Source organism: Lissotriton helveticus, chromosome 8 (assembly GCF_964261635.1).
Source record: "Lissotriton helveticus chromosome 8, aLisHel1.1, whole genome shotgun sequence".
NCBI classification, from domain to species: domain Eukaryota; kingdom Metazoa; phylum Chordata; class Amphibia; order Caudata; family Salamandridae; genus Lissotriton; species Lissotriton helveticus.
In genome coordinates, this window is record NC_136069.1 from 771,099,814 (window position 1) to 771,122,305 (window position 22,492).

At 41.0% G+C, this 22,492-nt stretch overlaps 1 protein-coding gene across 1 annotated transcript in view; it reads right to left on the reverse strand.

Moving 5' to 3' along the window:
• Positions 1-22,492, reverse strand: part of ABCC4 (ATP binding cassette subfamily C member 4 (PEL blood group)) — a 1,754,849-nt gene that overhangs the window by 869,152 nt on the left and 863,205 nt on the right. The window contains exon 14 of the mRNA XM_078657605.1: positions 10,934-11,030. Within this exon, the coding sequence (XP_078513731.1) occupies positions 10,934-11,030 (97 nt within the window). The remainder of the gene's footprint in view (positions 1-10,933; positions 11,031-22,492) is intronic.

The window sequence follows — 22,492 nt, forward strand, 5'->3', positions numbered from 1 at the left end:
CAATTTTTAAAAGAAATCCAAAAATTCTGTGAAAATTATATAGTCCTATTTACTAGGTGACGCTCAGATGCATTAATGCATGTTAGCAGTCGGTTTACTAAGGGGTCCCCTCGTACTCCATGAGTTGCAATGTAGGTGTTCTCAGTGGGAAGGTAGGTGTTTCTATGAGAATAATAAAAGGAAGAGGGAGGTCTAACAATAGCGTTGTATTTACAAGGCGGCCCTGGATTTGAGGACCGATAGCAAAACTCTCGCTAATTGGGGTTTATGTCGGATCCTAACATCTGTTCTGAAGTAGACTTAAACATGTTTATTATGCAAGGTGGATTGATATGTTATAGTGCACAGTCTTATATTAAAAAGCTTTTCACTTGTGAACATGAATTTCTGCTGTATTTCTCGCGATATTAGGGGCATATTTACAATGACAGTGTTAAAATTATTGTCGCTTTAGCGTTAGGAAAGTGTCGTTAGATTTGTTTTGGTTTCCTGGAAGGGCAAGCGGGGTAGGCTGGACTGACGTATGCCAGTGCTGTGCGGGGCTGTGAACCATGATTCCGGAGCAAAGGGCGTGGTTCCATCATGAGCTATATGAGAAATCAACTGATTCGGGTGTCCGTGTTGTAGTGCTGATGTCACCCGGGTCTTAAACGCAAATGTGCCATTATGTCTGTAAAATCCCACAACATGGCAACATGGAAGGTACGAGATATCACTGACCCTATATTCATCCATAGTCCACACATAAAAGATGGTGGACATGACGAATTTCTGCGAATATGGATATTTGTTGTACATTTAGTGGAGTGTTGTAGCTGTAGTAATACAGGGTTGTGAGAGGTTTAGGTTGCAGTTTTTGGCACATGAAGGGCAGCTAATATATATACGTATGTGGTCATTCAGGTACACTGCCGGACTTGGTGCTGGAAATCAGTGTTCGAGCCTCTGAGTCGCGTCCACATCCTGTTATTGAAGAGAAATGACGTAATCTACGCCTGCCTGAAAATGTACTGTAAATACAGTGCTCATGTAAATTGCTGGTATAGTTTTGGGTCGACTACGCGCTATATAAATATGCACACACTCCCTTTTTTCTCCGCAAACACTATATTGTATTCAAATCTTTTTTAAAGTGTTGCCCAAAATTCTTATTAATATAAGAGGGCATGATTTACTTTCAGATAAAGTAGAATAGAAGTGCTACTACAAACACTACCTCACTACTTCATCTTTCTTTTTTGTTTTTTGTACATTTCTTTTCAATTACTCTTTATGAAAACATTGTGACTGTTAAAAAGGATTAATTTATTATTCGTTAATTGACATTAATATTTTTTTTTCATGTTTACTGCTTTCAACGATAAACCTCCAGTTCTTCATGAGTGAAAATACGTCACAGTGGTACACAACATACATACTGATAAACCCATTTTCACTCTAGAAGAAAAAGAGAATTACTTGATCATTTTTTTTTATTTGTACATATTTCAAACCTTCTTTTTTCTGCGTCTTCATAGTATTTTCAATTTGCGACAATAAATCATGAACTGTTGTAACTTCATTTTGTTTTTAAAGTACAATTATACTTTTACACACTACATTTAGAAATCATAATAATATACTTGCATTAGAAAAATATATAAAGCATAAACTTATACCATTGATTTACCTCTCTTTAAACTTCTTTCCTCCTTCCGTCGACAAACATCCAACTCCTCTGGAGGGAACATAATGTTTTATATATTACAATATATACATTAACTTTATGTTCCCTCTGAGGAAATGGATGATAAACTGAATCCGATGATCGTAAACTTTATCTTGCTCGTAATTTGGTCACCCGTAATTAAATCACAGAAACGAAAGTAATCATCCTACGGATGTGGTTTATATACGTTTTGGTTATTAAAGTAACTATGGAACCAATTTAGGGCTCCTCCCATTTTTTTGTCACGTTTTTCATTTGACACGTGCTCACATTTTCACTGTTTAACTTGCGCATGTGTTTTTGTAAACGTGAAACTTGTTAACCAGTTTTAGTTTCGTTTTATATCTCCATAAGTATTCACTTTCTTTTTCTTTTAATTCTTTCTCTCTTTATTATACGAGTGTTAAAATAAATACCTCTGTATTTATTTTTTAAAACAAGTATATTTATTGGTGACTGTGTACAGTTTCTGTCCACAATTTTAAAATACTTCCCCATCCAAAACCCCTATTATCCTTAATTTTTTAAAAAGTGCTATTCGTTTTTTTTTTATTTATTCGAGTATTAAAATAAATACATTATTGTTTATGTGCGAGTTCCTTCCCATATACACAGTTGATTGCCACATCTCTGAACATCTGGAGGTACCTGGTGGGCTATTTGGACCCCAGGGACCCACAGGATTGAGGAGGAATTAATTCTCTAACTTGAAACGCGCCACAGGGCCTCTTTGCAGACATTTCACCTCAGGCCACGTCCCCTTCCTTCACCACTGTGTCCCATTGCAGGTTTTAAGTTGGGGAATTAATTCTCTTTCAATACTGAGAGTCCCTGAGGGCCAAATAGTTCAACAGGAATCTCCAGTATGCGCCGGGGAGCTGCGTTGCAGACAGGTGTTCAGGGGCCACGCCCCTTTATACACCTCTCTGCAATACAGCTCTGTGGCGCTTATTGGAGGTAGCTAGTGGGCTAGTTTGACCCTAGGGACCCTCTAAAATCAGCCTAACTACGAATTCCGATTTACTCACCTGTTATCAGGAGATACCTCAGTGCTGCATCTTTAAGCCCAGTACTGATCCTGAAAAGTAATTCTAATTGTACTTAACCATAACTTGAATTTCCATACATAGTCTAACATTGACCGGTTTCACTTGGAAATTCTTCGAAGTGTGGAGTTTTCGAACTTTAAAATATTCACCTAAAATCATTCGAACAACGAATTACGGTTTAATCACCTGTTATCAGGAGAGAACCCAGTGCTGCATCTTTTAGCCCAGCACTGATCCTGAAAAGTAATTCTTAGAGTACTTACTAGTAACTTGTATTTCTTTCCGTAGGAATCCATTGTCTGGTTTTCACAAGAAAAGTTTCTAAGATTCGATTTTCACAAGCTACAAATATTCCTTAAAAATCGCCTGTATAACTTAAACGCATTCTTTAACTGTTTACAGGAGATGCACCAGTGCTAGATCCAGGATCCACCACTGAGTAAGAAAAAGTAACGATAACACTACTTACCTGCTAAGTGAATTTCCCCCCATAGGATAACATTGGTGATTCTATGTGAAAAAGTTTCGAAGTGTCAACTTTTAAAATACAATAATATTCCTTAAAAATCACTACTGTAACCAAAACAATTTTACTCAACTGTTTACAGGAGATGTGACAGGACTGAATCTAGGATCCAGTCCTGTGGTTAGAAAAGTAATCCATAAAGTAACTAATTGCATTTAACTAGAAATCCCCTTTGAGCTCAATTTTGCATTGTGTTTGTAATTGTGTTGCCCATTGCAACAACTGTAACTACTGTACTTAAAAGTCTATTGCCTATTTTAAACTAAAGTAATTCATTCTGAGAAAGTATATTTTGTACTGTAATGTATAATGATTATAATGTAATTTAAAAGATAAAATATCTAAAAATAAATAGTTTAAAAAAATGTAGTAAATCAGTATCAAAAAAATAAATTTAACAATTAATACATTTAAAAATGGTCATTTACAAAACCTTTGAAATGAACTGAAAAAAACAGAGGTTTCAGACAAGTTATAAGTAGGAATTAGCATTTAAAAAACCTTTCAAATTCACCATATAAGATCCATGGTTCCTCTTAATGGATCTTAGTTGTGGTGTGGTCATTTTTCTTAGTAAATATTTCCCAATTTTCAGAAAATCATTGTGGGGTTCTAATTGTGTTGTGTTTTGACTTTTTAATTGTTTTGGTATTGGTAGTTATTTTATACAATTTCCTGCCGTTAAACCGGTCTGTGCTGTGCCGCAGCTTTAGGGGTTGAGTCCAGGTTTAGATGCTAAACTTGTGTGTTGGACCTCACAGGATTTGGAACTTACTATTTGGGAAGGACTTGCATGTCACCCAACTAATAACCCTTTTTCTTACATTAGGAGAATCTGAAAAGGTGAGGAATCTTTGGTTAGAAATCTTAATTACAAAGTGGATTGATCTAAACCTTATTTGTATGCTGAAACTATTTATAAGTCATGCTTAATTCTTCTCTTGTCTCTTTTTGTTTCACCCATATACATGTAACTATCACTTTCATAAATACTTTACCTGTGTTACTTAGCGTAGAAACAAATCTAAACATGTTCTGCATATCAATGTATTATTTTAGTTTTTTTAAATAGGGGAGCATAAAACAACAAAGCCAAGATTTTGAGGATTAATTTATCCTGCAAATGTTCGGGTATCATTTTCTAAAAAGGTTTATGCAATAGAAAAATACCAGATAATTTTAATGACATTTTATCAGATTCCATGCCTTTTAGTTCTACTTGCCAAGTACAACGGGATAGATCCAACTGTATTGTCTCCATATACTCAAAAGGTATGTGCACATAAAATGTATACAATATAAACAATGAGCACTTTAAGAGACCAGAGATCTACCAGTGAATTGCCATGAAACCATGGTAGTTATCAATTATAGCAACTTAATCTTTATATAGAGCTTGCTAAGCCTATTTATACAACTGTAAAACATGTGCATTACTATTATCCCAACTCAATGCTAATAAATGTATTGACTTTGAAAAAATTAAAATTAGTGCCTGCCAGGCTATATTTTTTAGCTTTTGCCTGAGCGTCACAAACTGAGTCAGCAACAAAGACTTTATTCACTAATATTTGTTGCCGTTAATCAACTAGAAGAGAATTGGCATATTTTTAATAGAACAAACTATAATAAACTGAATCTAAAATTACAAATTAATGACCAAACTAGTTTTCAGAATTAATATTGTGTATATATTTGGTGTGTATCTGAATGTAACCAGCCTATTATAATCACACAGTACTAACTATTTGCCATAAAAACCATGCAGTTGAAACAACTTCTAAGTGTCATAGAAGACAAACCACATTGAATCTGACTTTTCTTAAACACTTAAATATTCTTTGTGATTCCATTCATTACATATCTCAATAAGTCAATATGTTGTGTACAGCCTGCCTAAGTAACTTTGAATGGTGTTCAAATCACGCTTAAACCCAGTGTGACCATTCCGCACCTGTTGAAAAATAGTTTTAACTTTACAATGTTGTTGACAGTTTGTATGAGATAATCTCATGGGAAAAAAATAGAAAACTATTGTGTTACAATATGCAGAAACTATTAAGAAGCAGAATAATTGGGTGTGGACATGTTCACAGGCGCATTGTGTCTTTTTAATGTTCCTCATAATAGCTGCCAATTGGCACAGTGTTTACTAGTGACACTTTCAGCGAGTGAAAGCTTTCTGGCCAACATTATCTGTTGCCGCCCCGCTCCCGCCTCCCAGCTGACCCTCCCACGCCTTATGACGAACAAGACCGGGCGGGCAGCGGACACACTCAGCGGGCGCGCCGATTGCGTGCCGATTGCACACCTCAGGCAAGCCCGTCTGCGCCCGTGTGCACGTGGACCGCGCCCAGCGCAAGAACCCCTGCAATACGAGGCCAACTCCCTCCACGCACTCAACACCGGCCGAGACCAGCTCTGCTTCCAGGCCGCCCCGAAACGCAACCACGGTCCCTTCTCCTGCCACTCCTGCAACTTCACCTGCGACAGGACCACCAAACCCCCAAGAACCGGACCCAACCACCTTCGCTGCATACTCCTCAACACCCGCTCCACACTCAAACACGCCATCGAGCTCTGGGACCTGCTCGATACCACCGACCCAGACGTTGCCTTCCTTACCGAAACCTGGTGGAACGACACCTCGGCACCTGACATCGCCATAGCCATCCCGGACGGTTACAAAATCTCCCTTAGAGACCCCACCAACGGAATCGGAGGAGGAATAGCCATCGTCCACAAGTCCACCCTCAAGGTCGCCACCCACGCAGACGACACCCTCAACACCACTGAACACCTGCACTTCCGGATCCACACCGACCCCAACACCACCCTCAGAGGAACACTCATCAACAGACCACCCAGACCCCGGGGCCCTCTTCAGCGACTCGCCAACCTCGCCAGTACCCACGCAATCACCTCCATGGACTACATCCTCCTCGGGGAACTGAACTTCCACCTCAAGAACAACAACGACGCCAACTACTCCGCCCTGATCAACAACTTCGCCAACCTCGGCCTCCGACAACTCGTCACCAAACCCACCCACGCCGCCGGCCACATGCTTGACCCCATCTTCTCCACAAGCACCCACGTCGCCTTCAACCACACCACCGAACTCCACTGGACTGACCACCAATGCATCCACTTAACCTTCAAGAAACCAGCCACGCACCACCGCACCCAACAGCTGCCTCGCCGCTGCTGGAGCAAAGTCACCGAGGACAAGTGGACCTCCACCCTCACCCAGAACCCACCCACCGACAGTGGATCGACGACTGCACCAACACCCTTGCCCCGATCAAGAAACCCTCCGTCAACCACCTCAACAAGAAAGCCGCCTGGTTCACCGAAGAACTCCAGATCTCCAAACGAATATGCCGGAAGCTGGAGAAGAAATGGCTTCACGACCACGCACCAGACAGCCACGCAGCCCACAAGGACGCCAGCCACAGACATCACCACCTCATCAGAGCAACCAAGAGATCATCCTTCAAAGCCAGACTAGACAAACAATGCACACGACAGCAAAGAACTGTTCAACATAGTGAAGGAACTCTCCAACACCAGCGCCAACACCAACGACATCACTCCCTCTGGCCCCCTTCTTCCATCACAAGATCACCGACATCCATGACAGCTTCAACTCCTCATCCACCCCGACCACAACAAACCACACCCCGAACGCCACCTGCACCAACCAGCTGACCTCCTGGTCCCACGTCAGCGACGAAGAGACACGCAAGGTCATGAACTCCATCCGCTCAGGATCTCCAACAGACCCCTGCCCACACCACGTCTTCAACAAAGCGGAGACAACCATCACACCCCAATTGCGGAAGATCATCAACATCTCCTTCAACACAGCAACATTCCCGGAAAGCTGGAAACATGCCGAAATCAACGCCCTCATCAAGAATCCCAAAGCGGACCCCAAAGTCCTCAAGAACGTCCGGCCCATCTCCCTTCTCCCCTTCCCGTCAAAGGTCATCGAGAAAATCGCCAACATGAAGCTGAACCACCACCTCGAGGACAACGCCATCCTCGACCCATCCCAGTCCGGATTCAGACGCAACCACAGCACCGAGACTGCCCTCATCACCGCCACAGACGACATCAGGCACCATCTAGACAACGGCGAAACGTCAGCCCTTATCCTCCTGGACCTGTCAGCCGCCTTCGACACAGTCTGCCACCGCACACTAAGAACACGCCTTCAAGAAGCCGGTATCCAGAAGAAGGCCCTGAACTGGACCACGTCCTTCCTCTCCAGCAGAACCCACAGAGTCCGCCTCCCGCCCTTCCTTTCCAAAGCCACCAACATCATCTGCGGCGTACCCCAGTGCTCATCCCTCAGCCCGACCCTGTTCAACATCTACATGGCCACCCTCGCACAAGTGGCCCACCAACACGACCTGAACATCATCTCCTACACCGATGACACCCAGCTCATCCTCTCACTCACCAAGGACCCGCACATCGCCAAAACCAACCTCCACAAGGGAATGAAGGCCGTCGCCGAGTGGATGAGGAGCAGCCGCCTGAAACTGAACTCGGACAAGACGGAGGTCCTCTTCCTAGGCCCCACCCCCTCGGCATGGGACAACTCCTGGTGGCCGACCAAACTAGGAGCTGCCCGAACACCCACGGACCACGCACGCAACCTAGGATTCATCCTCGACTCCTCCCTCTCCATGGCGAAGCAGGTCAACGCCGTCTACTCCTCCTGCTACAACACCCTCCGCATGCTTTGCAGGATCTACAAGTGGATCCCAACCGAAACAAGAAGAACAGTGACCCAAGCCCTCGTCAGCAGCAGGCTGGACTACGGCAACGCACTCTACGCAGGAATACCGGCCAAACACCTGCAATGACTACAACGCATCCAGAACCCCTCTGCCCGATTAATCCTCAATATTCCCCGCCGTAGCCACATCACCTCCCATCTCAGAGACCTGCACTGGCTCTCCGTCAACAAAAGAATCACCTTCAAACTCCTCACCCATGCACACAAAGCACTCCACAACACCGGACCAGCCTACCTGAACGACAGACTCAACTTCTACACCCCCGCCCGCCAGCTCCGCCAGCCTCACCCTTGCCGCCGTGCCGCGCATCCGACGAGTGACCTCCGGCGCCAGATCCTTCTCCTTCCTCGCCGCCAAGACCTGGAACACCCTCCCCACCCATCTACGTCAGACCCAAGACCTGCTCACCTTCAGGAGGCTCCTCAAGACCTGGCTACTCGAGCAGTGGCAGCAACCCCCACCATCAGTGCCTTGAGACCCTCACGGGTAAGTAGCGCGCTATGCAAGTTCGCTGATTGATTGATTGATTGAAGGTGAAATTCTCCATCTGACTGTACGAGCTGTCCTTTCTACACCATTTTTAGGTCTTCGCTACAGGCTCTTGTGGAAAGATCTATTGTGGACAATATCAGTAATTACACAGGGATTTGGATCAGACCATTGCTAATCAATCGTTGGCCTTCTAGTCATTTTCATTTGTTTGCTTCTTATTCAATTGCATTACCCCCTCTTCCACTTTCCTCCCTCCTTGTGGTTCTCCCCACGATGGAGTATAGCTTATTTAGTCTACTTTTGATTGGATAACTTGTAGCCTTCCAAAGCTTATATTCAGGGAGCTACTTTTTTATGTTAGCTTGTCCATTGCTTACTCCAGCCTACCCATCCTGCTGAGCTTTAATTAAATAACTCCTCTCTGTAGCTCCCCCACCCCTCCCTGCTCACCACTACGCTTCTCAGAGGCATTTACTTGCTCACCCAATTCTCCACTACTTAGTCAAGGGCCAGATACACAAGGTGTGCTGCTAGATCATTATTTGTAGACTGCAAAGATGCACGACAACTCATTACCATGATGGCTACTGCCCACCTGGCCAAAGACAAGTACAACCAGAACCTTCTCCCCAGCATTTTGAGCATTAATAGCAAGATAGAACACCCTGGAAAATGTAACACTGCTTCCTGAGGACAAACAATTTCACTTGGATACTGCTAAGTCAGATGAGCAGCTGGAGCTCTGATGGCTGCTAGACAGTCTCGTTTTTTCTACATGGAAACCCAGTCCAACAAAGAAGTCTAGAAATGCAGACCCCAAACAAGATGGAACATTCTCTAGGTTTCACAAGAGTTAAGAAGGCTACGCAAGATAAACCAAGCAGTGCAGGTGAAATAAATGGTGATTCTGCTTGGAGAGCACACCTTCTCCCTGTTCATATGCTTGCTTATTTCAATTTTGTGGCATTGAGGCATAGGGCATAGACCCATAAGAACCCTCAGGGGATTTGGCACCGAAAGTAGTACTCTTACATCCACTGCTTTGTTGCACAGGGGTTAGCACCCGGTTGGCTGATAGAAGCTTAGTTTCAGTAAGGTCCCTGGTTGTGCCCTTAGCCATGCTGGGCCCACAACCCCACTTTGACCTGAGGCCAGATTCCTGCCTGACTCTCTTTAGAATTGAGATATAGACTTGCTTGACATTGAGCCACTTGCCTGGTGTTTACTATAATATGGAATGACACATATATTTCAAATTAAACTGTTGATTGGTAATGTTCTCATTGAAGACAGTCTTCATGTTTAATCATACTCCCCTTTCAATGTGTATTAGTGATATTTTGTACACTTTTTTCTGTTTTTGGAAGTGGCAGGATAATTAGTCCTACCCCTATCCCGAACAAGTACATTACCCTTAGGATGTAGCCAAAAAACGAATTCTAAACTAACCCTTACGTCAGTCAAACAATGCCCCAAACCCTGGCTTTAACGTTTTGACATTAAACTCAACCTGATCTTTAAGTAACCCCACCCCTAATTATTATCTTGTCTATAACCCTAAATATGTTGCTTACCCTAACTCTAACAATATTATGAGTGTGTCCTTAATGGTAACATTATCATTAATCATGATCCTAACCATAAGCATGATCCTCAATATATCAGAGATCATATCGTAAGTCTAACCCTGAATACAGAATGGACAGAAGACTCATAATAGTGTCTTACACATCCCACATTACTTTTTTAATCTTCTCCTCACCATCCGCCAAATAAAGTGTAATATCCATAGGGAAGGTGATAGGGATTTTTTGTCTTTATCTAGATACTTTGCCTCTTTCTCCCTGTGAGTACCCTCAAAGTAACGAGAGCCCGCCAGTCATTAGAGGATTATTTGTCAAGGGTGGGATCAGAGTGAAATGTATTGTAAATGATGTATGAGGATAACAAGATAGTTGGAGAAGGACTGAAGTAGTAAAATCACTCAATTTACATATGTACATGAAATGTCCAAGTTCTGAAACATCAAGAAACTATCAGAAAAGAAGACAAGCCTACAAAGAGTCTTCTGAGTAACAAAAGTGCAGTAAATGATTTTTCCCGCTTTTGGCCTAATGATCAATAGCCCTTGTCCAAGCAGATACGAAGAGGCACATTTACTGGCCAAATTGCTCAAGTATGAATTTCCTAAGAAAATGGCAACTGTAAACCATTGGTACATAGACAAGTCATGAAAGTATTTTGAAAAGAAAATTAATGTGCCGACCAAAGGGTGAAGTTACCTAAAATAGTATAGCAATAACATGCACTGTAAAACATCTAAAGATACTGTAATAAAAGGATTTACCTCTTTCAGTATAAGGATCTGTTTTGCCGCTGTGAGGTACTGTAATTGATGGGTCACCAAGATACAAATTTTTTTATGTAACGCTTGGCCAATGCACCTGTAAATGAAATAAGCTACTTTACACACAGGGTTTTAAACAATAGTTATTTCGTCATTTGTTGCTCTTTCTCTTCCTTTTCAATGCAAATGTCACTCCCCCAATACCATAAGGACATAAGAAATTAGATGCTTGGCCGAACCAGTGCTCCATCAAATGAAATCTACCTTCAGTAATAAATAGGGTTCCAGATATATAAAGCTATTTAGTGTTCGCAAATTTATTTTCACTCAATCACAACAACAATGAATTTAGAAATGCACATTGAATCTCAATTTGGAAGGGGCATGGTTGTGTGTCCCTTCCAAACTGTAATTTAGAATGCTATGTATCAATGGGTCAGAACCACAACTTTGTTTGCAAACCACTTATAGGTTAACAACTACTCAAATGAGGTGGTAAGCCATTTGGCAACCCTTAGAACCCCTTTCCAATTTTGAAAATAAAAAGAGGGCATTCCCAAATCTTAAACATTTAAAAAAAAATTAATACAGCTGTGTTTCCTTTAAAAAGAATAAGCTGAATTGAAAAATAATGTGCTACCTTATTTCAATGGGATAATATGCATGGTGGTCTACTGAACCCTAGAGGCAACTATCTCTGTCTTGGCATTCAGAGTGAGTGACTAGCAATTTGCAACCTACCTTAAGAATACTAATGAGGTCAGTCAAATTGTAACCCACTGTGGATGGTGATTTTGCAAACAGACATAATAGCACATTTGTTGGTTAACAAAATAAAAATCAATGTGCAAAAAAGTCAGTACATATCTAGTGACCACTTTCTGCAAATCAATTCTTTATATATCAGACAAAATTTTCTTTGTGGAAAGAACAGCCCTTACAGATTGTTTAAGGACCTGTGTGTTGCTGCTGTTCTCACCCTCAAAGAATAACAATACTTATACTACTCAAACTCAGTTTGGCTGTAATGTGTGCTGCTGCATTAACCATATGAGTTTATGAGCTGAGTTAGGTTAGTAACATCGATCAGGTCAATTGGCTGTTCCTGCTTTAGTTTGATTCGATATTAAAACATAGCACAGTATCAAGGAAAGACTCAAGCACATTGGTTGTGGGAAGAACTGAACCAACTGGAAAATTATATTCTAAATTTGAAACGAAAGTTCAATATTTACATTAAACATTAGGAGCCAGGGATTCTTACCTGAAGTTTTCTTGCATGGGTTTGTTTTTGCACAATAACAGATGTTCTTGAGGAATGCTACCCTCACTTATTAAGAATTAAGAAAGATTTCCAAATGGATTTCATATAAATGTGCTATGTAAGAGTTAGTACCTCAAGCAACAGAGCAGTGACAGCTTTGCTGTCTGAAGAAAAAGCACAATCACTGGCAAAGGATCTGTGAGAAATTGGGTTGTTGGTTGAATGGGGTGTTAGCCCTGTTCAAACAACAGCCACAATCCCTGTCTGGGCGAACAACAAAAGTCACAAAGTTCACCAGTGCTTAAACTTCTAGTAGCGATGGGGAAAAAGCAGTCAGGCTTAATTAAAAGTCAATGTGTAAAGTGTTTATGCACCATACAAACCATAATAATGTGAAAACACCACACAAGAAAAATCGAACACCAATTTAGAATAAGTGAGCAAATGTTATTAATCTTTTTGACACCAAAATGACAAAAACCCAATAAGTAGAACCACTGGTATGAATTTTAAAGCTTAAGGTAAAAACTAATGATAAAAGATGAAAATGGAAACAGTGACATCTAGGGGCATATTTACAGCAGAATGGAGAAGAGTGGGGTTAAGCAATCATTGCTAATGCCATGCTTCTCCATTCTGAAAAGCAGTGATGTGCCATATTCACAAGAATGTGGTGCACCATTGCGTTTTCCCTATCGCTGGCGCTGAGTTCAGCTGCCTAGCGCCAACGCAGCCACCCTTGCACCATAGTGCAAGGTTGTCTGCGTTGGGGGGACGATTGTTTATGTGCAGTAAGGTCCCCGTTTTGTAACTTCTATGTGAGCTGCTTAATGCAGCACACACTGAAGTTGCAAAACAGCATTATTTGTAAATGATTGTTTATGTGGAGGAAGGGAGACCTTCCTGCACATATTTATTTTATTTTTATTTGCTGTTTTATAACGCGCTCCATTACTCCAGAGTATCCTGGCGCGAAAAAGGAAAAACAAGCAAGTGGCCATCTAAAGGAAACATGACACTAATAGGCTGTTATAAAAAGATGAGTTTTTAGTGCTTTCTTAAATGAAACAACATTTTCAGTCGATCTCAGGGAGAGAGGAAGGGCGTTCCAAGTCCTGGCTGCGACAACAGCAAGCGAGTAGCCTCGTAGTCGTACTCGCTGGAAGCGGGGCACACTCAAGAGGTTGCAGCCGGCTGAACGTAGCGGCCGTGTGGGGACATAGCGGCTGAATCTTTTTCTTAGATAGGATGGTCCCATGTCGTGGACTGCCTTAAATGCTAAAGTGAGAATTTTAAAAGTTATCCTTTGAGCAATCGGCAGCCAATGAAGTTCCTTAAGGTGTGCTCGCACGCTTTCTCTGCTGGGAATGTTATACAGCAGCCGTGCTGTCGCATTTTGGATAATCTGCAGTCGGGCAACTAAAAAAGCTGGAGTGCCGCTAAAAAGAGAGTTGGCATAGTCGAGCCTAGATAAAATTAAAGCTCTAGCAACCGACTCTCTAGCTGATGATTGCAGATACGGGAAGAACTTTCTCATGGCTTTTAGAGACATAAACCAATCACAAGCAATTTGCTGTTTCTATGTGTGCTGCACAAGGCAGCACACTTAAAAACAGCAAACACGAGGAGAAATAAAACATTTCTCCTTGTTTGGCCTGTTTAAGTCCAGGTTTTCCCTGCGGATGCTGAGAAGCGGCGTGGTAGATTAAGTACCAGGCGAGCTGCTGAGTGTTGAACGGTCTGAAGTCTTTTTAGGATTGCTTTGTTGGCACCTGCGTAGAGGCTATTGCAGTAGTCTAACCTAGAAGTTATGAGGGCTGCTGTAACAGTTTGTCTTGCTGTTCCTGGGAGAAGGTCCAATAGAAATTTCAGGGATTTGATCAGCTGAAAACACTACCCAGCCACTGATAGTGCTTGCTGACGTAAGGATAGGGTAGAGTCAAATTTTACCCCCAGATTGTTTACTACCTCCACCGTATTGGGTGGTGGGGGGTTATTTGGCAGCCACCAGCAACTAGGTCTGAAGGTGTTGGCTTTGCCTAGGAGCATGCTTTTCGTTTTTTCTGAATTACACCTTAAGTGATTCTGCTTCATCTAGTGAAACACCTCTGTGAGACAATCTTGGAAGTTTTCTTCAGCATAGACTGAATGATTATCTGATGTTAGAAGCAGCTGAGTGTCGTCTGCATAAGAGGTAGTCTCTTGGAGTTACTCTGGTAGTCCTGGGTTTCAAAAAGTGGAACAAGGCTCAAAAAGCAGGGCAGGCTTCTGAGTGGTCAGGGAGGCTTGAGGCAGGAAAGCAGTCCTCCCAGGTGCAGCAAAGCAGTCTTCTAAAGTGTAAAACAGGCCACAGCAGCAGGTAGTCCTCTGACAGTCATTCCGCAGGTCCAGAAAGTGGACTGAAGAGTGGGTCTTTAGGGTCCCATTGTTATACCTGGTGACTTCTTTGAAATAGGAGACATTTCCAAAGAGTTCCTTTTGAAGTCCTCCCTCCCCTGCCCTGGCTCCAAGCTGGTTTCATGAGCTAAGCAGTGGTGATAAGTTCTTTGTGTGACGGCTAGGCAAAACCCATTGATTTGCAAATGAGGTGGTGCCCCGTTCCACAACCCCCGCCCCATTCTGCCAGTGGTGGCCCACACCTAATTTTTCTATTGTGTGGCTGCCTGGGAGGAATAAACACCGAACTTCACCCGGTACCGTGTATCAGAGCACTTTACATGGCACCAGTTGCATTACATAAGGACACATTCATTTTTATTTTAGGCACGGGGAGATTAAGTGATTTGCCTAGAATCACAGGATGATCACCGTCATTGTCGAGACTCGAACTCGGTTCCCCAGATTTGAGGTCGACCCACTCGGGGTGACAAATGCAAAACAACAGTTGATGGACAGAATGCAGAACAATGTCATACATTCACCCCAGTACAGAGATCTGGGCCTAAATCAATCGTTTTTTGCACTCCTATTCTACTTGCACAACTGATTGATCAGATTTGGTATATTCTGAATGAAACAAGTTTGGAGGTTTGTGCTATAATGCAATTAATTTTAGCAACAAGTCTGTTCATGCACTTTTGACAGTTAAACACAATTTTATGATCTATTTTAAACCTGGAATTTTGATATGTAATTGTAAATATCATTTTATCTGTGGTATTTGCACTTAGCACTATTTTGCACTTCATTAATTATGTTTACATCAGCACTTTATTCATCTGGGCTTGGTATTTTGCACAGGTTATAAGAAGATAGGATTTCTTTACACGCCATTTCAAAAGGAAAGTTGGGCCACTTGGCCACAACCCCATCACAATGGTAAAATCTCATCGTAGGAATTGTGGAGATTCAACAATTTCTTTGATATGAATATATGCTGCTAATATATTGCTGCTATTTAAAAGTATATATATAATTTTTGGTTGCTATGATAATATATGTATACATCTATATATTTATTGTGATGCTGCTAGTGAATTTGATTATTTTGCTGTGTATGAAGAGAATGCACATGGATAAGATATTTTTAAAGTGGTTTTAGCTATTTAAACCCAAGATTTTACTATCGGTTCATGTGCTTTCATTAAGGTCGATACATATAGTATGTCTTTCATTTCCTTGTGTCGTGTGACATGCTCAGCCAGGGAACCACTACTTAAACACTGTATTGTCATTGGATAATTATGTGATCAAGGCTGCAGTGATGCAGCCGAAGCGCGTCATGCTGGGTAAAGACGGAGAAATAAAGCTTTCAATTTGAAATATATCACGCCAGAGTGGTCTGTACCTGATTGTACCGCGGTGGCAGAGCTCTGGTTCAGGACGTATTGGAGGATTTAAATGTTGGCAGAACGCGGCTGTTTTCGCCTTTACAGACCCTCCCCTCACAACGGGCTGATTTGCTATGCAGCCGAACTCGCAGCAGCGATTTGAAAATTGACCCGAAAGGAGTAAAAAAAAAGCACTCAACCCCCCGCGTCATTGGAAGTGATCGAAGAGAGCTCGTTTGCCGACAAGCGCAAGGTTGCCCTGGAAGGACCGAGTTGGAGTCGGAGGACCCCCGTGGAAGCTCCAGGAAGTCTTTGCGGTAAGCCGGCGTACGTGCAGTAGATCTGACGAATATTGCGGGTGAGAGGATTGGTGCGCGACGTTAGAAGAAACTGCTAAGGCGCCATCACCTGCAAGTCTGTTTAAGCTACAATCTTGTTTCTCCGGTCATAATGGCGACACCAGCGGAAATTCTTCGGAATCGGGAAGCATTGGCAGACGCAATGTTTTTAAACCTCCTGATTATCAGTGACACTGTAGAAGTCCCTATTGCAGAAAATAATACAGTTATAGATATGAAAACCAAATGTAAAAAATTGGAAAAACTCCTACGAACTGAGATTACCAAGTGGTGGGAGAAAAGCTCACTTGAAAAATATAAGGAAGTGGGATGAGTGCCAAGAGGGTTGAGGGTTCTCATTGCACCATCTTTTGAGAACCCCAACCCTCTCATGTTGAAAGAGTGGGCAACTAATAATTTGGAGGCCTCCATGAACATGATTTGCATTTTGATCAAATATACAGAAATAGATCAGAATGAAATTTTGAAAAACATTGAAATACTTAATAGCGAATTGGACAAGTATGATACCAAAGAACTCCTTAAGAAATATAGGGAAGAAATAGATGTTCGGTTACTCAAGCATGAGGAAACCATAAGAACACGCAAACAATATAAATTTGCGCGTGACAAACGAGATTATGAGACTGGAAGAATATTCACGTTTGCACGTAAATAGGAAACGGTAAAGAGTCAAGCAATGGCTCCTAAAGACAAAGAACTGCCCCCTATGGATAGACCATCTATGGAGAATTCTGAAACAGAATTAAGTTCGGCTGTAAGCAGTGTAGATTCTGATGAAGACATGGTGGCAACCTCTAGCCGAATGAAAGTACCGGTGAATTATTCTCCATCAGGAGAACTGTGTTTTTTAGTAGAGGACCGGTGCAAAACGCTTCGACCAAGGAATCCGCCACAGCAAAAGAAAAATGAAGCAGAAACAACAAAAGACGCAAAGAAAGGAGGAAATGAAGGATGACAAAGATTTACAAAGAGAGGCAGGGGAAAGAAGTGGTAATAGAATCAATTCAAACTGGAGTAAGAAGTCTGGATGAGAGTAAAAGGCAGACATCACAGAAGCCCCCATAGATCCACTATTGGACAATACAGTAGTTAACCTCTCGGATGTAGTATAATCCAAAGCTGAAATACAATTGCTGACTCTTGGTTTATCATTTTGTCCTAAAAATTAATTCAATTATGTGCAAACTCGCATAGATGTTTTTAAATTTATTCGGAAACTGAAATTGAGGAAGCATTTCAAGTTGGCTGACGCACAGGATCAGGCAACTAAAATAACTAAACTGATGCAACCTACATAAAAATTTCAGGTAGCAGACACAAATGCATTAAGGGTGGCTCAGGCCTTGGCCACCGACGATGCAAATGAAGGTATGTCTACACAGGAGGATCTGCACAATATGGGTATCAGCACCAATCTCCCCTGTGCCAGCCATTTTAAACCATCTTCTACTTTCATTCCACTCATGCCGAAGGATATGATAGATGCTTTCAATGACATTGTAGTTGAGAACTTAAAGGAGCTACAATGTGTCACTGCAAGACAAGTGAAAAGACACAGATACATGGAAAAACAATATGAAGCCCTCATGAAAAAATTACGTAACAACTCCAACCTTATAATAAATAAAGCGGACAAGGGAGGAAATATTGTTATCTGGCCCCGTACAATGTACTTGGAAGAAGTGAATCGGCATTTGAGTGATGAAGAATGCTACAAAAAGGGAACTTTTAATGACATCAAATGCTTAAAAGAGAATGTACATAAGGAATTGAATCAGGGGAAGAGGGATGGTTTATTGACTAAGCAGGAACATGGCTTCCTTAAAAATGAGTATCAATAAGCCCCACCCTATATTTCATACCCAAAATTCATAAATGTGTTACACCTATCCCTGGGCGACCAATCATCTCTGCTCAGAGGAGTATTCTGGAGGCGGTCTCCAGGTATGTTGACATTTTTTTACATGATTTTGTTGAAAACTTGCCTTCGTACATTAAAGACACTGGACACTTCTTATCCAAATTAGACAACATAGAATGGAAAACTGATTATGTTCTTATTGCTTTAGACATCAGTACCCTCTACACGAGCATTCAACATACAGATGGTCTAAATGCTGTTAAGTATTTTTTGGATCAGCGCAGTATTGCATATAAACAACATAATGCCATGCTTTTAAGAATGATTCATTTATGTCTTACTAATAATTTTTTCCTTTTTAATAAGGAAATCTACCAACAGCAGAGGGGTGTCGCGAGGGTAGCATGCTTCTCCCCCACCTATGCATGTTTACATGTAGGGTGGTGGGAGGAGCATGTCCTCAGAGGGACACACACATTTTTGTTTGAATCTCATGTGGACCGATTTTGGAGATTCATTGATGATATCTGCATGAAATGGAGAGGTACAGAGAAATCTGCCAGAGATTTTGTGAAAAGCATAAATGTAAATAATCTGAATTTGCATTTTACGGCAGACATAAGCAGAACTAACATACAGTTTCTTGATGTTGAGATTTATGTGAAGAATGACACCATCCAAACTAAACTGCACAGAAAACAAACGGCAGGGAATGCAATTTTGCACGCCAGGAGTGCACACCCGGGACACTTGATCAGAAGCATACCCTACAGGGAGTTCCACAGGATGAGAAGAATATGTAGTTCTGATTTAGATTTAGAGGCATGTCAAATAGAGGCACATAAGAGGTTTCTGGTGCGAGGGTATTGTTCAAAAGAGCTAGAAGAAGCCAGAATTAAGGCAAACAATCATAGTAGAGAGGACTGTCTGGCTGGGTTGAATAATAAGATCAAGACGAAAGATAATTCAGACCCAACCCATGCACAGAAACAGATTAGTCTCATCACCACGTTTAACATGGAGGAAAGGAAGGTGAGGGGGATCTTAAGAAAACACTGGCCCCTATTAAAAACTGACATTACCTTAGCACAACTAATACCTGAGGAACCGGTCATCACCTTTCGTAGGGCTCCGTCTATTAGGGATGCTCTAGTCAAAACTAGTCCCGAAGTGGTTAAATCCAAGAATTGGTTAACGAGGAGAACGGGGTTCCGCAAGTGCATCTCGTGTAGAGCGTGCAAATTTGGTGTAAACACAAGTGAATATTGCACAGCGTTTGCTGTTAATCCAATAAGGATTAAAGAATCATACACCTGCCGCACAGAATATGCGGTATATGTTTTACAATGCACCTGCGGATTGAAGTACGTAGGTAGCACGAAGTTGCAAGCATACAACCGAATTCTACAACACTTGCGGGCAATTGTAAACTCTGATGAGAACTACCCGGTGGCCAGACACTTCAAGCTGGTTCATGATAAGAACTTGAATGATCTGAAATATTTAATTATTGATTCAGTACCCAAGAATGTAAGGGGTGGTAATAGGGAGAAACAACTCAGGCAGCTTGAATCTAAATACATCATTTTATTAGATACCAGGATCCCGAATGGGATGAACATGGGGGAAGACTTACACAACTTTCTTTAAGAAAGTCCTATAAATCCGTTTAGAATAGAGTACCCCTAACAGCATAGATGGGACCTGAGTTGTACGCCATATACACACATAATAGAAAAAATACAAATACAAATAATAAAATGATGTGAGGTATACTGGTGCCCTTACATATTACATGTTTGTTACAATTTCATAGGGTACTGATAAAAGTGGTTGTGGCTTTTTCTTGGAAGGTCTGAAATAGAATACTGAAGCGTGGTTTTAAAGGCAAGATTCAATCTAGATAAGGGCACTTATATGGATTTAATCTTGGAGAATTTAGGGGACTATGAGAATGTATATGTATATACTATGTCACATTTGCACTTTATTCTACTTGCACAACTGATTGATCAGATTAGGTATATACTGATTGAAACAATGTTGGAGGTTTGTGCTATAATGCAATTAATTTTAGCAACAAGTCTGTTCATACACTTTTGACAGTTAAACACAATTTTATTATCTATTTTAAACCTGGAATTTTGATATGTAATTTTAAATATCATTTTATCTGTGGTATTTGCACTTAGCACTATTTTGCACTTTATTAATTATGTTTACATCAGCACTTTATTCATCTGAGCTTGGTATTTTGCACAAGGTATAAGAAGATAGGATTTCTTTACACAGCATTTCAAAAGGAAAGTTGGGCCACTTGGCCACAACCCCATCAAAATGGTAAAATCACATTGTAGGAATTGTGGAGATTCAACAATTTCTTTGATATGAATATATGCTGCTAATATATTGCTGATATTTAAAAGTATATATATAATTTTTGGCTGCTATAATAATATATTTATACATCTATATATTTATTGTGATGCTGCTAGTGAATTTGATTTTTTTGCTGTGTATGAAGAGAATGCACATGGATAAAATATTTTTAAAGTGGTTTTAGCTATTTAAACCCACGATTTTACTATTGGTTCATGTGCTTTCATTAAGGTCGATACATATAGTATGTCTTTCATTTCCTCGTGTCATGTGGCATGCTCAGCCAGGGAACCACTACTTAAACACAGTAATGTCATTGGAGAATTATGTGATCAAGGCTGCAGTGACGCAGCCAAAACGCGTCATGCTGGGAAAAGAAGTAGAAATAAAGCTTTGAATTTGAAATATATCGCGCCAGAGTGGCCTGTACCTGATTGTACCGCGGCGGCAGAGCGCTGGTTCAGGACGTATTGGAGGATATATATATATACCTACATACATATATATAGATATATATATATATATATATTCCTTTTTACTTCGCTCGATGCTGCAGCATCCCAGTCATACTGCTTAGACTGGCTTCCAAAGCGAACAAGTCAGACCCAACTTCTTGTGCAAACAGTGTTTTATTCCATCAGTAAATCAGAATAACACCCAAGCAATTCCGCATGACGCGTTTTGCCTCTAGCCAGAGGCTTGATCACATGATACGTTGCTGAAAATAGATGAGGGTACTTATGGAGCTCATGGACTTACAGGGGGAGGCACAGAATGTCATTGGCCCATCCCAATTAACTCTTTGGTGTGCAAAAATTATTCACATTGGTGAGATGGTGTCTTTGTCTTGTTACATATATGGCATAGTGCCCAATTAACTTCACAACATCTTTAGCCTTAGACTGTGCAATAGAGATGCTGTGCAAACATCTGCAATACTAAGTTAACATCCTATATACAAGAACTTTTAGCAGCATATAAGAGAAAACCTCAAAATTAGAGGGAAAATGCATATAGAAAAATATATCCTTATTTTGTTATAAATTTCATAAAATATACAATATTTACAATAAAAAGACAAGGTGTCTAATTTGACAATAAATAACCCTCTATTTCAAATGTTAATCTAGCAGCAAATGTAAGGTGCAAACTTTGGCAACTTCAACATGATTTCTGTCGAAAACAGGCTAGATATAAAAAAAATTATGATCCAATCATGTAAAATCAGACATCTTGAAAACATGTTAATTTATATCCAATAAACACCATTCCTCACTAAGAACAGGATTGTATAAAACAATCCTAGCCATCTTAATTCAACCAAGCTCCAAGTATCAATACTCATCATAAACCCCAAACATAAGTGCATGAAAGTGCAATATTTAACTTAATCATTCAAATAACCATTTCTTTTTTTAAAAACACATTTTTACATTTTTTTAACTCTCATAGGAGTGGAAGGGAATAATTGATCATTTTGAATCATATTTGATTCAGCAGCTTAGCACACCATCCTAGATGTAAAAGGTTGCCGATCACACATTGTTAGACACTATACTAGGTATGAGAAAATGGGGAGAAAATTCATTAGAGGCGTATTGTCCAGAATCATTAATTATATATCAGGTATACTGATCAGCTTCATAAACTATAAACAAGTATATAAATCTTCACTAGCATTCAGGCCTCGTGAGGCCTTACTATCCAATTCAATTATATATCTTGTTTTCAACAGACGCAACTTTGCATCTCTGTCGCCCCCTCTCTTTAGTGGCATAACACAGTCAATAGCGAAATATTGTAAGCCTGAAGGATCACTATTATGTGTACTTTCGAAGTGGCGGGCCACAGGATAAAACTGGTCTTTACCCACAATTGCCCTAATGTGCTGTAGCACCCGCTTATGCACCTGTAAGCGAGTGC